Source organism: Dreissena polymorpha, chromosome 3, assembly GCF_020536995.1.
Source record: "Dreissena polymorpha isolate Duluth1 chromosome 3, UMN_Dpol_1.0, whole genome shotgun sequence".
In the NCBI taxonomy this organism is placed as follows: domain Eukaryota; kingdom Metazoa; phylum Mollusca; class Bivalvia; order Myida; family Dreissenidae; genus Dreissena; species Dreissena polymorpha.
Genome location: NC_068357.1, coordinates 50,900,279 through 50,916,840, shown reverse-complemented (window position 1 = coordinate 50,916,840; position 16,562 = coordinate 50,900,279). Strand labels below are relative to the sequence as shown.

At 33.6% G+C, this 16,562-nt stretch overlaps 1 protein-coding gene across 1 annotated transcript; it reads right to left on the bottom strand.

Annotated features, from left to right (window-relative positions):
- Positions 1 to 466: 466 nt before the first annotated feature.
- LOC127872222 (zinc finger protein 572-like) lies at positions 467 to 1,125 on the bottom strand. The gene is made up of 2 exons (XM_052415551.1): positions 969 to 1,125; positions 467 to 678 (listed from the first exon to the last, which is right to left on the bottom strand). Exons 1-2 carry the CDS (start codon positions 1,123 to 1,125, stop codon positions 467 to 469), a joined length of 369 nt encoding a protein of 122 aa, XP_052271511.1.
- Between the last annotated feature and the right edge of the window lie 15,437 nt (positions 1,126 to 16,562).

Sequence of the window (16,562 nt, the reverse complement as noted above, 5' to 3'; positions counted from 1 at the left end):
GTTTCCAGGTGATGGTGTGTATAATCACTCGACATTTTACACTGTCACTTAAAAATACATATCAGAACATTACTTAATGTCAGACAGTTATGCAATTCTAGTGTGCACTGTCATTTAACTATAAATCGCGCCTGGTTTCTCAATAACATTCAGCTACGTCACTTAAAAAGCCGCGCTCTGGAAAAACTGGACTTAATGCAAGTGCGTAAAGTTTTATCCCAGATTAACCTGTGCATTTCGCACAGGCTCTTGTGCATTTCGCACCTGCTTACCAGGGCCGACACTTTCCACCTTTAATGGATTTTCGTTTAAAAAAAGTTCTTTAAACGAATTATTCCAAAAAGCGAAAAGTGTCGTCCCTGATTAGCCTTAGCGGAATGCACAGGCTAATCTGGGACGACACTTGACGCACATGCATTAAGCCCAGTTTTCTCAGAACGAGGCTCCAATGATGAAATCCAGGTGGTTACTGAATGGAATTGTGCACTATAAGCATGTGTCTGGTCAGGTTTCCGTTCTTGGCCGACCTGTACTCGCACACGTCACATTTAAATGGTTTCTCCCCGGTGTGTGTACGCGAGTGTTCCAGGAGGCTGAACCGACTGGGGAACAGCTTAGGGCACACTGGACACCGGAAGTGACGGATGCCACTCAGCGAAGTCGCCGACTTGCCTTTACCTGCAAGTAAGAGTTATTTTAAATCTATTTATTTTAGCTCGATTGCATCAAACGCCTAAGGCTTATTGAAACACTCTCGATGCCGTTTCCTGGGTAAAACCAGTTTTTGGTGTCTGTATTGGGCCTTTTTGGGGTGATATTAAGAACGCCACCACTGTATGGATCGAACCCGTGACCTCCAGGTCGCTAGGCGATAACCTCTACATGCGGTTACCGAATAGAATTGTCCATTACGAGCATGTGCCGGGTCAGGTTCCCTTTCTTGGCGGACCTGTACTCGCAGACATCACACTTGAATGGTTTCTCTCCAGTGTGGGTGCGCGTGTGTTCTAGAAGGTTGAACCGACTGGGGAACAGCTTAGGACATACTGGACAAGGGAAGAGGCGGATGCTTTCCAGCGAAACCATCTGCGAGCCGTTACCTGCAAGGAAAGAGTTCGTGGCCATACTTCTCCGTGGTAGTTGACTTTTTTAAGTCTGATTACCAAAAAAGCGGTCTTATAACACAAACGAACATCGGTCTTAGAACACAAAAGAACAGCGGTCTTAGAACACGAAAACAACGGTCTTAGAACACAAAAGTCATAGAGATTTTTAAAAGGACAGAATTTTATTCATTGTATTATGTTGTACATCAACGGTAAGTTATTCTTAGAGATGGTGAATAACAAGTGGTGTATTAAATAAAAACGGTTCGAAAAAAAATGTAATAAAAAATACTAAGCATAGTTTACTACGAGGATTACAACATATAAGGAATAACACTCCTAAAGGTTTGTATGCAATAAAACCTAGTTCTGGGAAAACTGGGCTAAATGGATTTGCTTAAAGTGTCATCCCGGATTAGCCTGCGCAGTCCGCACAAGCTACTTATAAGTAAGGACACGTTCCGCTTTTATGGACTTTTTCGTTAAAAATGTTTTGTATATTTAAACGAAAATCCAGTCTGGGCGGAAAATGTCGTCCCTGTTAAGCCTGTGTGGACTGAATGAAATGCATTTGTCCGAGAAAAAGGCTCAAATAAACTATTCATTGAAACAAAGAACATGTTTGTATATTGGTTATAATTATTGAAACATACAATTATTGTTATGCGAAGTATGCATGTGAAGTATATGCGCTATATAAGTACAACCAAACTGATCATGATGTAAACAATGTGTCAACAAATGATTAACGATGAACCATCTGATAAAAAAAGTAAAATAAATTTTGATTTTTAATTCTTTAAATTTGGTATTACAAAATTTATATGTAACCTGTATTTTTTTGTTTAAAAAAAAAGTTTTGGATTTGGAAGTTAACCCAGGTGTTATTATGTGAAAGATGACTCACGCAGATGTTTTGATTAAACAAACAATGAGGTTTAATTTAGGAAGTTACGACAATAAAAATGACCACTAAGACAATGACCATTAGTACAATGACAATGACTATTTAGGCAAAGACCATTTAGACAATGACAATGGCCATTTAGACAATGAAAATAAACATTTAGTCAATGACAAAGACTATTTTAAAAATGACGATGACTATTAAGACAATGACAATGACATTTTGACAATTAAAATGACCATTTTGACAATGAAAATGAATATTAAGACAAAGACTATTTAGAGAATGACTATAACCATTTAAACCATGACAATGACAATGACAATTTTGACGATGACAATGACCATTCTGACATTGAAAATAACACGTTAAACAATGACAACTACCGTTTTGACAATAACAATGGATGCTTAGACAATTAAATGACCATTTAGACAATAGTCACTATTCAAGGTCAAAGTTCAAAACATAGTCTTGGGCCTAAAAAAGATTATCAAATAACAGATCTTACAAGTCTACTGAGATAAGATTCCAAATGCAAGAATCAAGTCCTTGTTTGAAGGTCAAGGTCACATTTAATTGTTAAAGGTTGTAGGAGAGAAATCATTTAAGCCTTTTTACAATTTTCCTAAAACAACAACACATGTATACAGTAGCGTTAGCGATTGTGTTCCGCGATTAAGCGGTAAAAAATCGCTTAAAAGTAAGCGTTTTTAACCGATTTAACCGCTTAATAGATTTTCAGAGGTTAATAAGCGTTTTAAACGGATTTCATCGGTTTTCAAGCGTTTTAATCCGATGAATTGCGCAACAACTTCTTTATGCAATTTTACGCGATTAATCGCTACGCATGCGCATTGGTCCAAACCGCTGACAAAGCGCTGAATGGGCGGAGCCTAACAGAGGTAGGTGTGTCCTAAATATTTATTTATAGATCCTTGATTATCCTTGTAATATCCATTTTCAGATTTACCGTGAATATTAATTATTTTTTACTTTTATTGTTTATCCAACATAAATGTATATATGTTATCTAAAGAAATCATCTCTTTTTGCAAATCCTAACAAAAATAGACGAGTTAATTGTTATTGTTTACATTCGGGATTTTCCGCGCATGCGCACTGACTGGTTGGCAAAAACACTGGTTACAGTCACGTAAAACATGTATAAAGGGCTTTTGTTTAGTCAATTAAACGATAAAAAATCCGAAATAAACATTACAACTCTTAAACAATAGTGCAATATATATATTTAGTACTAATAAATGTATCATCATATATATAATTTCCTCTTTATAAAAATACAAATTAGTTATTAGTATCAGAGTAAACGTGGTCGGAAGACTAAATACTGACAATACCACACAACAAAACAATACATTAGCCGTATTCTTTTTTATAGTAAGACTTTAAAAAATGATATTTCAAAACTTATAAAACATATATTAATTTGATTATAACTATAAACGGTGTGGATATTGTTATTGCTCATCAGCGACCGAAAGTGTATTATAAGAGGCGCATTTAATCAATTATAAAACAAAGCCATAAAAAACGGAATACATTAACAATCGTTAAATGTTGTTGTTATTTTCTTTTCCATAGAATGAATTTTCGTTTCGTTTCCATTGAATAACAATATTAATAAATTTTAATATACAAATGAAAATAAAACCTGCATCTTGTGCAAATTGAACTGTCTTTGCATGTATATTGAAATCTCTTAACAAGTAATAAGGAGTGATACATTTAACAATCTAGCATTTTATGATAAATATATGTATTTATTTAATTTATTTTACGCAAATACTGTTTATCCATTGTGATTGCTTGTTTTCATGATGGTGTTACGTGCAATGCAAGAACGTATAATCTTTACACTAAATTGACGAGTTTACATTTGCCGGTACCCGCGGTAAATACATCAATTGTGTAGCAGTAATATTGAACAATATTTTAACTTTAAAGACATAAAGCACTGTATTATTATGATTAAACTGGCTAACAAATAAAAACACATGTTCCTGTTAATCCGTTTCGGACAAATATCTTCTTTTTTTAATATGTTAAATTATTTATTAAAGCAAATGTTACGTATTTTGGCTTTTATATTTGGCTTGCTCAATATGACTGCTCAATATGCCTAGAGATGACATGGAAGTATCATAAAGTATGCCACATGTGGTCTATGCAAGGACCCAATTAAAGTATAGGTCCCTATGTTTATGACGCCGGCATGTTTTCTGTGTAATTGTCTGGGCAGTCTCCGATCATAACGAGATAATATGCTTGTGACGAACAACGGTTCAATTAAACACCAGGTTAGAAATGCTGAAACAAGTGTCAAAATTGGTGTGCACAATTAAATAAAACAATTAGATTTATGAATTTATTTGTTGTGTAACAAGGTAGTTTGTACAGATATATTAAGATTAAAATCAGTTACTATAGGAGGTTTTTGTGTGACGTCACAAGAGGGGTTTTCCGTTACTAAAAATAGATTGGCCGTCAACTTCTCGATCGCGGCCTATTACATTGTATCAGAGTAAAGGTCGTCGGAAGACTTAATACTTACAATTTCACAAAATTTCACAAAACAAAACTATAACTACCTGTATTCTTTTTTAAGTAAGACTTTAATAAAAAGCAGTTGTTTCCCTTTGAGGGAGGACGTGTTATTTTTGGACAGAGCAAAAAAATAAATAAAACACAGTAAAGTGAATATTTTCACTGGATTAAAGTGGTATTTGTGAAAAATGGAAGTTTTCTTGTAACGAGGTAATACGACTTCATTTAAAATTGAAAAACAACTACAATGTAAAAACTTTTTATAGTGCACATGGTCACGCTATGCTTCAAAAGAGGATGTCGCCATATTGAATGTGTACATTTTGACATATGTGTAAACTGACAATAATACACACGCCTGCACAACAAGATCAAAATATGTATACTTCTCAAAAGAAAATAGTAAATGGCGGATAAGCGAAAGCACATTAGTACAAGCGGGAGTGAGTTAGAGTCAAGTATAAGTGAAGTAGTGGTAGAAAAACAAAAGAAGAAAAAAGGTAAAATAGTCGCATCAAAAGGAAAAACGATCCCTGAAACACAGGGTGAAAGTATGGAGAGCCAAATTCAAGATTTGAAAGTCGAACTGAAATTGATGAGCGATAAGTTGACATCGTTTATAGATAAAAACGACTCATTTACAAAGGAATTGGTAACTAAAATAACAACACAGGTTAAAGCAGAAATAGTTAAGCCATTTGAAAAGAGAATTGAAATTCTAGAAGCAAAGTTGTTCGAAAAAGAGCTCGACAGTGACAAATTAAATAGGAAAATTGAAAGCCTTGAAAATGATCTGAAGAAAGCAAAGGAAAGTGAACAACATGACAAAACATGCATAATTAGGGTCATGGAAAAACAATCAGGTAAACTCAACGAGCTTGAGCAGTATGGAAGACGGAATAATATCCGGATAGCAGGGTTAGCCGAAGCGAGCAATACTAACAATAACAATAAAACGACAAGTGAAACGGCAGAAGACACTAGCAAGGCAATAATAAAATTTCTAAATGAGAAGATCGAGGGGCTTAATCTTTGCATAAACGATATTGACATAGCACATCGACTAGGCAAGAGAGATACCAATAGTAAACCAAGAGCAGCAATTGTGAAATTCGTGTCCAGGTACAAGAGAGATCAAGTGATGAAAAATAGAAGGTGCCTGAAAGGTTCTGGCATCTTTCTAAATGACGACCTAACAAAGCTGAACCAAGCTGTTTTGATGTCAATAAAACGTAAACTGAACCAAGAACGAAATGAAACAGCTTGGTCCTGGGAAGGGAAATTGTACGTGAAAACAGCAAGTGGTACAATTACCCAAGTACGATTTGACGAGTACAGCAAATGGACAGGGCCAGAATGGAACACCATACTCAAACAGTTTAACAATTCATAATATGTGTGCACTCTATCTTTCATCGAACAGTATACGCATAAGCGTTTTTCACGAGGAAACGATGCTTGAAACCATGCACTGGTGATTTTTGTTAAAGGGATATGTTGAATCATAATTTTGTCACATTTATAAGACATCAAGCTCTCCTAAAAATAGAAAATAATAGTTAACGAATTATTTGTATATTGACATACAGTAGTTTTTTTGTGTTTTTCAGCTTATAAAAACAAAGTTCGTTTATCAATGCATAAAAGCGTTCGTTAACTGTATTATAAATACATAATTACAGTTTAACTATATGCGTTTGTGTGAATTTTAAATACGATTTTGGATAGCTATGTACAATCTAATGAATTATTTGTATACTGCAAAAGGCTAGTTTTTTTCAATCTATATCAAAAAATAAGTTTTTTTTATTAATGCAAAAAATTATAAAGCGGCAAAAAGGTATGTTGTAGTTGCATGAAGACACAATCATATTGTTCAGCGATGCATAATGTATTGATACAGACAGTCCAGGCGTGGATAAATTTTATCAAATTGTAAAACATCAAAATTGCAAAAGAATACATTCTAGATCACCCTCGAAGTTATAGTGTGTCTTTTATTTAGTGGTGATAATGATTTTGACCATAATGTTGTTGTTTTTCTTGGTGTTATTGTACTGTATACGAATATATATGTGTTTAGTTTTTGTAAGACAAACAAATTTACTCTCACAAGTGCAAACGCACGCACGCACCCACGCACGCACGCACGCACGCACGCACGCGCGCACGCACACACACACACACACACACACGCACTAAGACACACACACACACACACACGCACGCACGCACGCACGCACGCACACACACACACACACACGCGCACACGCACACGCACACACACCCTCACACACACACACACACACACAATCACTCCGATTGATTAGCTAATTATCCGATATTTATGCTACAGGATACGTGTTTAACTTGTTGAATAGTATGCATTTACTATAGATCTAATGCAGATTTGTACCAAGTTGTTAAAAATGTAAACAGATAAATGATAAGATGGCAAAAGATTAAACTGGTAGTATGCTATTTGTACCCAAAATAAGACTAGTCCAATGTGTTATTAATCATTTAAACTGCATAAGATTAACCGATTATCGGATATTATTGCAAACTTTCTATAAATCAATTATAGATAATATTTATAGTTTCGTTACATATATTTAAGTGAATTTAACTACGATTTGTTGACATCTTTGATTAACTTAATCTTTTAAAGTAACCACTAACATATGGCAAAACGATATCATCTTGGATGCAGTTGCATGAAGACACAGTTATAGTGTTCAACGGGGCATAATAATTGATACATACGGTTCTTACGTGGAGAACTTTTACCAAATTGTGAAGCCTCAAAATTGAAAAAGAATGTATCCTAGATTACCCCCGATGCTATCGTTTTTTTCAGTGGTGATAATGATTTTGATCATAGTGTTGTTGTTTTTCTTGGTGTTATTGTACTGTATACGAACATGTATGTAATTAGTCTTCTTTAGAGAAAAACAAATCGGCTCGCACAAGTGCAAATACAAACCCACACGCGCACACACGCACGCGCATACACGCACGCACGCACGCGCATACACCAAACACACACACATTCACACACAATACCGCGTGCGCACACGCACGAACGAATGCACGTACGCTTTTCTGGAATTTTTATACGTTTGCATCCATAGATAGACATCCATATAAGTTGAGCTTAATGACTTATAGAAAAGAAAAAATGACAAAAGTAACAAACCACGCAAAAGAAATAATACACTCACATTGAACATGAAGTATATATGTGTATGTGTATATATGTATATGTATATGTATATATATACATATTTACACTCATGAGCTAATTATATTCCTTTTTTTATAAATTTATTTATACAAAAACTAACGACCACGCACTATTTTTTTATTATACATGTTATTCATGTCTTTAAACTCGTTTTTAACACAACTCTCTCATCTTAATAGGCAAGATCCATTATACATTATCCATTATTTCTTTTTACTTCTTCTTTCTATGGAATATTCATCTGTTTGTATCCCTAATTTTTGTTTTCTATTTTTGCTCGTATGTGTAAACATCTTATGTCTTATAATAGAGACTAACTGGATATGTTTAAAAAAAGAAACTAACTGGACAAGCACACACAAACTATCATTAACATCACCCTCCACCTTTTTAAATGATTAAATTATGTACTTTAAATGCTAAAGGGCTAAACAACAAAGACAAACGCATTAAAATCTTCAAATGGTTAGACGACAAAAAATATAGTATATGCCTATTACAAGAAAGTCACTTGACACATACTTTAGCACAAACCTTAAAAGATGAATGGGACGGAGAAATTTATCGCAGTGGAGAACATACAAATAAACAAGGCATTGCCTTTCTGATAAAAAATAATATAGGTGTCACAGTCGATAACTTTAAGGAAATAATAATTGGCAGACAAGCAAGTATAGATATCAAAATACACGAAACACAAATAACATTAATCAACGTCTACGGCCCTAACATAGACGATTCCACATTTTACGAAACATTACAATCCTTTATAATCAATAACCAAGATAAAAATATTATAATCGGTGGTGATTTCAATACTGTCCTGAACCCATTATTAGATAAAAAGAATGGAAACCTTTATACTCATACTAAAAATAGAAACATTTTAAACAACATAATTGAAAACTACAATATGATAGATATCTGGCGTACAATATACCCAAACGAAAGCAAATTCACCTGGCACTCAAACACAAAACCAACAATATTTTGTAGATTAGACTATTTTTTAATATCTGAATCACTTTGCAACATAATTGACACATGTAACATAAAACCAGGGTTTATGACTGACCACTCTCTAGTTGAACTTAAACTGCACAATATACAACCTGAAAGAGGCCCAGGATACTTTAAAATTAACAACAGCATCTTATTAGATACACAATATCAAACACAAATAAAACAGGAAATATTAAATACAGTTCAAAATAATAAAGATGCAAACCCAAACACCATATGGGAAGTAATTAAAGGAAATATACGTAACACAACAATTAGATACACATCATTTAAACAAAAAGAAACACACAAACTTGAAAATGAAACCATCAAAACCATTGAAACACTTGAAAAACAATTGCATCAAACAAACACAAATGATACCACCGACATTGAAAATGAAATAACTTTAAAAAAGCAAATATTAGATGGAATTTATCATACACATCTCAATGGTATAATACTAAGAGCGCGTGCACAGCATGTTGAACACAATGAAAAAAATACAAAATATTTCGCAAACATTGAAAAACGTAGAAGTGAACAAAAAACTGTACACAAATTAGTAGTCAATGGCAAAGATATAACAAACAGAACTCAAATACTAGAAGAACAACGTTTATTTTTCGAAACCCTCTATAAACGAAAAAATGTTGAAAATAACACCCTTTTTAAAAATACACATCACGCTTTAAACCAGGAGGAAAAACAATTGTGCGACGGATTGCTTAATGAATATGAATGTGGATTAGCTCTAAAAGAAATGCAAAATAACAAAAGCCCAGGATCTGATGGCATCACAATCGAATTTTATAAAATATTCTGGAATGATATAAAAGCACATCTAATTAATTCACTTAACTATTCATTTAACAACGAAAACTTAACTACGCTACAAAAACAAGGTATTATATCACTTATTCCAAAACCCGGAAAAAACTTAGAATCCTTAGCAAACTGGCGCCCGATTAGTTTACTAAACAATGATTATAAAATTGCAACTAAAAGTATAGCAAACAGAATAAAAAAAATATTACCATCAATCATTTCAAAATCTCAATCTGGTTTCATAAAAGGACGTTACATTGGTGAAAACGTTCGTCTTATCCAAGAATGCATAAACTATTTCAACAATTCAAATAATCCTGGTCTAATATTCTTTGCAGACTTTGAAAAGGCATTCGATTCGCTTGATCATTCATTTATGTTCTCTTGCTTAGAAAATATGAACTTTGGTGAAAGTCTCATTCAATGGGTCAAACTGTTCTATACCGATATTAACAGTATAATTATTAATAATGGCTTCTTTTCGAACAGTTTTAACATCGAACGAGGGGTTCGACAAGGATGTCCACTCTCATCATCGCTATTTATTATTTGCATCGAGTATCTATCACATCACATCCAATCAAATAAACACATAAAAGGCATATCACTAGAACCTGACGAAGAAATCAAACAATCCCTATTTGCTGACGATGCAACTTATTTTTTAAATGACAATTACGATTCTTTCCATAACCTAATAGAGTCGCTAACCCTTTACGGAATGACATCGGGTCTTAAACTAAACAAAAGTAAATGTACTGTGCTTCGAGTAGGTAAATTAAAACAAAGTAATGTTCAATATAAAAAAGAAATGAAATTTAATTGGACATCCGATGAAGCCACAACGTTAGGAATTACTTTCACAAATAATGAAAAGGATACAGTTCTTAAAAACATACTACCTAAATTACAGAATTTTAAAAACTGCTTAAAATCATGGCATCATCGTAAACTTACACTAATCGGAAAAAACACAGTATTGAAAACGTTTGCACTTCCTAAATTTATATATGTTTTAACAGTCCTCCCAAATCCACCAAATAATGTTATTAACGATATAAAATCAGCAATATTTAACTTCATATGGGACGGTAAACCTGATAAAATAAAAAGAACTCAGTTAATTCAATCTGTAGAAAATGGAGGTATTCAATTAACGAACATTGACTCATTCTTGAATGCAATCAAATGCAGCTGGGTTAAAAGATACCTAGATAATACCAATACGAGTAAATGGAAATTATTCTACCAGAAAATCCTAAAAAATATGGTGACTCCTTAATCTTTGAATGTAACATCAGCAATACTATCTTACATGACATTGCAAACGAAAACATATTTCTATCTGATGTTCTATCAGCGTGGAGTGATGTCACTCATAACTTAGAAACCCAAACTAGCAGTAAAACAATTCTATGGAACAATAAAGACATAACTTCAAACAATAAGACGCTTTTCTATAAAGACTGGTTTGAACGAAGCATTAAATATGTCGACCAATTATATGACTACAGAATTAAGGATTTCTACTCTTTTGAAAATATATGCTACATATACGGAATACCTTCAAATAATTTTCTGAAGTACTACACACTAATCAAAAGTATACCCATACATATTAAATCTGAAATCAATACAAATAATACACCATGTACTCAAACAACATTTGTAGAAAACATACTTGGAAGAAAAAACAAAACAAATAAAATATTTTACACACTACAAATTAAAAACCCTACAGAAAACTCCAAAATCCAAAATAAATGGCAAGTCCTTCTTGAAGAAAATGAACTTAATTGGAAACACATATTTACCATGCCATATAAAGCAACTATTGAAAGCACACTGAGAAATTTTCAATATAAATACATCCATAGAATTATAGCTACAAATAAATATCTCTTTAAATGCAAATTATCTAACTCAAATCTGTGTGACTTCTGCTTTGAAAACATTGAAACTATAGAACATCTTTTTTGGGAGTGCAAACACATCCAGCCTATTTGGAATCAATTAATATCTTTTCTTGAACAACAACAACTTAACGTTAAACTATCTTTCTTAAATGTAAGTTTCGGAATTAACTCATTGAAATCAATAGACTGTAATAATATTGTGAATTTTATGGTTATATTGATGAAATATTTTATCTTAAACATGAAGTACAAAAAACAAGTACCAAATTTTAATTGCTTTGTCCATAGTCTTAAACTAAAAATCCAGATTGAGAAAGAAATAGCCCTCAGTAATGACACATTACAAATCTTTGAACAAAAATGGAATCGGATTAAATTCTCATAATGTTTTGTCCACTTATATACATTTTACCCTAATGTTAGTTTATCTCTCTAAAATAGTTTTGTTTATTTATTTTTTTTAATTTTTATTTTTTAATCTGACAAGATCATTGTGAATATAAAACAAAAAACACAAGTCCAGTATGCTTTCTTCCGACTTTATACAACTCATCATTTTTCATAACTATTACTCTGTTGTGCTTTTCTTTTCTCTCTAAAAAAAAAATAAATATATATTAGCATATCTTGTAAAACATGTCTGAACTTTATTGCTTTGTATATCACTATATTGTATGATCATATACATGTTTACATTGTATGTATGATATTGAATAAAAAAAAAAAAAAAAAAAGACTTTAATAAATGATATTTCAAAAATTATAAAACATATAATAATAATGAATATTATTATAAGTGGTGCGGATGCGATAGTGTTATTTTTTACAGAGATTGAAATTTAGTGTAAGGGGTGTATTGAATCAGTTATAAAACAAAGCCCTTAAATAGCTCAATACATTTGATTTTTCAATCTTGAAATGTAGTTTTAATTTTCTTTTACATTGAAGAATTTTCGTTTCGTTTACATTGAATGTAAATATTAATAATTTAAGTATTCCAATTGAAAAATACACCTGCATATTTTGCAAATTGAACTGTCTTTGCATGTACATGCATATTGAAAACTCTTCTCTAGTGATAATGAGCGATACAAATCTAGCATTTTATGATACCATAAATCTACACATTTAATTTATTTTACGCAAGTATTTTGTATATCCGTATATAATGACCAAACGCGATTGCTTGTTTTCATGATGATGTTTCGAATACTGCAGTAACACACGATCTTTACACATTATAGCAGAGTTTACATTTGCAGGTACCCGTTAAATACGCTGTGTAGCAGTAAATTTGTAAAATATTTTAAATGTATAGTTATTAAACACTTTATTGTTATTTTTAAACTGGCTAATGTATATACTTAATAGTTCCTAGCTGTTAATCCATTTCGGACAAATGTCTATTTTTTAAATATGTTCAAATATTTTATTTAAGCAACTGTTTAGTTTTTAACTTAATATGCTAAGAGATGACATGAAGGTATCATAAATTGTGTTTAATGACCAGACACATGTGGTTTATGCAGAGACCCCATACAGAGTCATACAAGTATAGGTCCCTGGGTTTATTACACACTGTTTTCTTAGTAAATGTCTGGACAGTATCCGATCATATCGAGGTAATCGGTTTGTGATAAACAAAGGGGCAATTAAACACTGTGTTAACAATGCTGAAACAAAGAGTGTCAAAACTGGTGTGAACAATTAAATAAAAGCATTTACATTTATCAAGAGGATTTAGTTAATCTGCAACAAGGTAAGTTTTTACAAACAAATAGGTTCAAATCAGTTTCTATATTTGATTACAAAAATTCAATTAATTTGTTGTTTGTTTTCGTCCTTATTTGTGTTCGTTCATTGGATTCAATTTAATCTGAACGAATTTCAAGTTCTGAGTATTTTTTGTTCTTCAAAAGGGTCGCGAATATGATTGTAACCTTATCACGATGCGGTTCATCACATGCAAACAATAGCAGAATGGCCGCAGTTTTGACGGCCAAAATTTGAGCATGCGCAAACGCGACGTCATTATCGGAATCCCCAATACCTCCTATATGTTGCGAACAAAAGCGATCTATTTGTTGTTTGTTTCCATCCTTATTTGTGTACTTTCATTAAATTTAATTTATTCTAAACGAATTTACATTTCTGAAATTTTGTATCTAAAATGGACGTGAAAATGCGGTTAGTAGAGATTTTTGTGGTAACCACATACCGAGCTCGTAGATAGTGTACGTTCCACTCCAGAGCTCGTTTTTAGTAAAAACAAATAATAACAACAATATAATCGTTCAAAAAATGAATTTCCACGCATGCTTATGTTTTATTCAGACATAAATAGTAAAATTATATTTGATACAGTTCATGATTATCAGTAAAAACGATGATAATGTCAACCTTCTCTATATGCGCTTATATGAATTCCACCTCTTTTTGCCAACCAGTGGGCGGAGTCTAAACTTTGCAGGTGCGTGTGACGTCACGCGTTAACTCGTCTATACTGAAAAATATCTGTATGATACTGTTTGTAGAATAAACATAATTTAATTATGATGTGGGGATCGATGTGAAACACGCTCACAATTGACATGACGCCAACTGTCAATCAAATCCTTATCTAAGAATTCATCTACCAATCAGCGATCGATTAATCGGGCGCGTCGGTTAGCAACGAAATGCCCGTCATTTTCTAGACAAGCTATATGTCTAGGTTCACTTTTGTTTCAACTAGTTTCTTTTGTTTTCCTCTTTAAAAACGTAGATTAAAAATGGTTTAACGGTGTCAATGGTGATTATGTAACTCGGACAATCGATATCCTGAAAGATTAGTTGTTGACATTGAATTTATATCGTTTCCAAAGCCGAAAAGAGATCTTGAGAAGTGTAAGAGATGGATAAATGCATGCGGTCGTCCCAACGAACAACTGAACGTCAGCACTGTCAAAAAATACAATATCTTTTTATCGAATATACTAGCAGATTTAAATAGTTTATGTTATCGATCTGATCATCGCATAATAGTTCATGTTTTTTAAATAGTTTTATCAGTTACTAGTCGATTAATAGCAGCAGTGTTCATCTGCATTGCTTTACGAGAACTTTAACCCAGCATGAAGCCTAATTTATGCTGTGTTTTGTTACTCTGATAGTAATACACTTAATTGTCATCATACATGCTATTTGAAGGTGACATGCGATGTCTTATCTTATTAACGGTATCTACACATTTGCAGACATGTGGTGTCACCAACAAACGCTTTTAATCCACACTTGGAGCTCGAATGCCTAGTTCTCATTTTTTAAACGAGTTTCGTTTATTTTGTTCGGATAAAAAACGGAAATGAAACATGGCAAAACGGTGTAAATAGGGTTTATGCAACTCTGACATTTGGTATCCAGAAAGATAAGTTAGATGAATTAAATTTATACCATTTCCAACGCGGAAATACGGTCTTGACAAGAGCGTGTGGAAGCTTCAAGAATTACCGAGACCCCCCTTATAGAACATTACTTTATTTAAAAAGCTTGAAATGTCATATAAGCAATAACTAAGCATTATTAAGTATGTATTATGTTACAATGTGCATGTAAAATAATAGAGAATTTGGTACCTACTTCGTGTAACTTCACGAAATCCCCGTTAAAAATCGCGTTTGTGTGTGTGTCAGAAACAAGTGAAAACCATTTTGTTATTATTTTAATAAAGACGTATCGATAAATGCTATTGTATAAGAGTTATTATTACTGATATAAGTTAACCAATAAATGCGGTAACTTCGGGGAAGTCGGTACTAGCGCGAACGTCTGATACTGGTAGCGTTATTAATTAGCCTGACCGAATCTGAATCTGAATCGGATCTGAAAGGATGCGTTGCAGGGCCTTGTAAGGCGTAGGTCGCAATGGGAGAGAGTCTAGTCCAACTGTGGATTAAGCAGCGCAGTCCTAAAACTGTTGACGGAAGCCGCGCACACAACACTGTCGCTAAGTTTGTTCCAGTCTAATACAGTTCTGGGAAAGAAGGAGTTTTATAAATTGTTCGGTTTTACACACAAAAGTTTTAAAGCACTTTGTATTATTTGTCACTTGATTTTCTAGAATGTTTGTAGCTTGATAGTCATTAAATGGTTTAGGTTTAACGTTTCGTTTATTTCTTGCATGTGTTAATATGTCATGACAAGGTAAGGCTGGCACCTTCCCCCCGACAACTTTGTACAGGAAGGTAAGTCGATTGGTCTTTCGTCTGTCCTGTAGGCTTTGGAGTTCCAGTGTTTTCAACATTGACGATACACAGCCTTCGTCCCGCGAGCGGTAATCCCCTGTGATGAATCTAGCCGCTTGTCTCTGGATGCGCTCGATCTTGTCAATATGCTTTGCTAGATGTGGATCCCATACCACAGAGCTGTACTCAAGTGTTGATCTGACTAATGCTAAGTAAGCTGTTTTTCTACAGGTGATCAGGCATTGTTTGAGGTTTCTACGTATGAATCCTAGGGTACAGTTAGCTTTCTTGACTATTTTATTGATGTGGGGGTCCTAGTTTAAGTTGGAGGATATTGTGACGCCTAAGCATGGAATTTCTTCGACCTGTTGAAGGAGGTGATTATCTAGTTCATAGAAGTGAGATGATCTGTTGTTAATGCTCAGAATGTAACATTTTTTGGCATTGAAATGCATTCTCCATGAAGATGTCCAGATTTCCAACGCTTTCAGGTCGTCTTGAAGGGCTATGTTGTCTTGTATGGATCGTATGGGCCTGTACAAGAGGCAATCGTCTGCAAACAGTCGTACTTGTGACATAACTGTGTCAGGAAGGTCATTTATGTGGCACAAAAACAAGAGGGGGCCGAGGACGGTTCCTTGAGGTACTCCCGAGTCAACATGGGCGGTTGTGGATTTCTCCCCGTCTAGGACAACTTGCATGTTGCGATTGGTGAGGAAGTCTCTTAGCCATGTATTCAGTGGGCCATCGATTCCATAACCGGAA

Coding starts and splice junctions, on each gene's coding strand:
- LOC127872222 (XM_052415551.1), bottom strand. CDS start 1,125: ATGGCCACGAACTCTTTCCTTGCAGGTAACGGCTCGCAGATGGTTTCG. Junction 679..968: donor TGGAGAGAAACCATTCAAGT/GTGATGTCTGCG, acceptor TCTTACTTGCAG/GTAAAGGCAAGTCGGCGACT.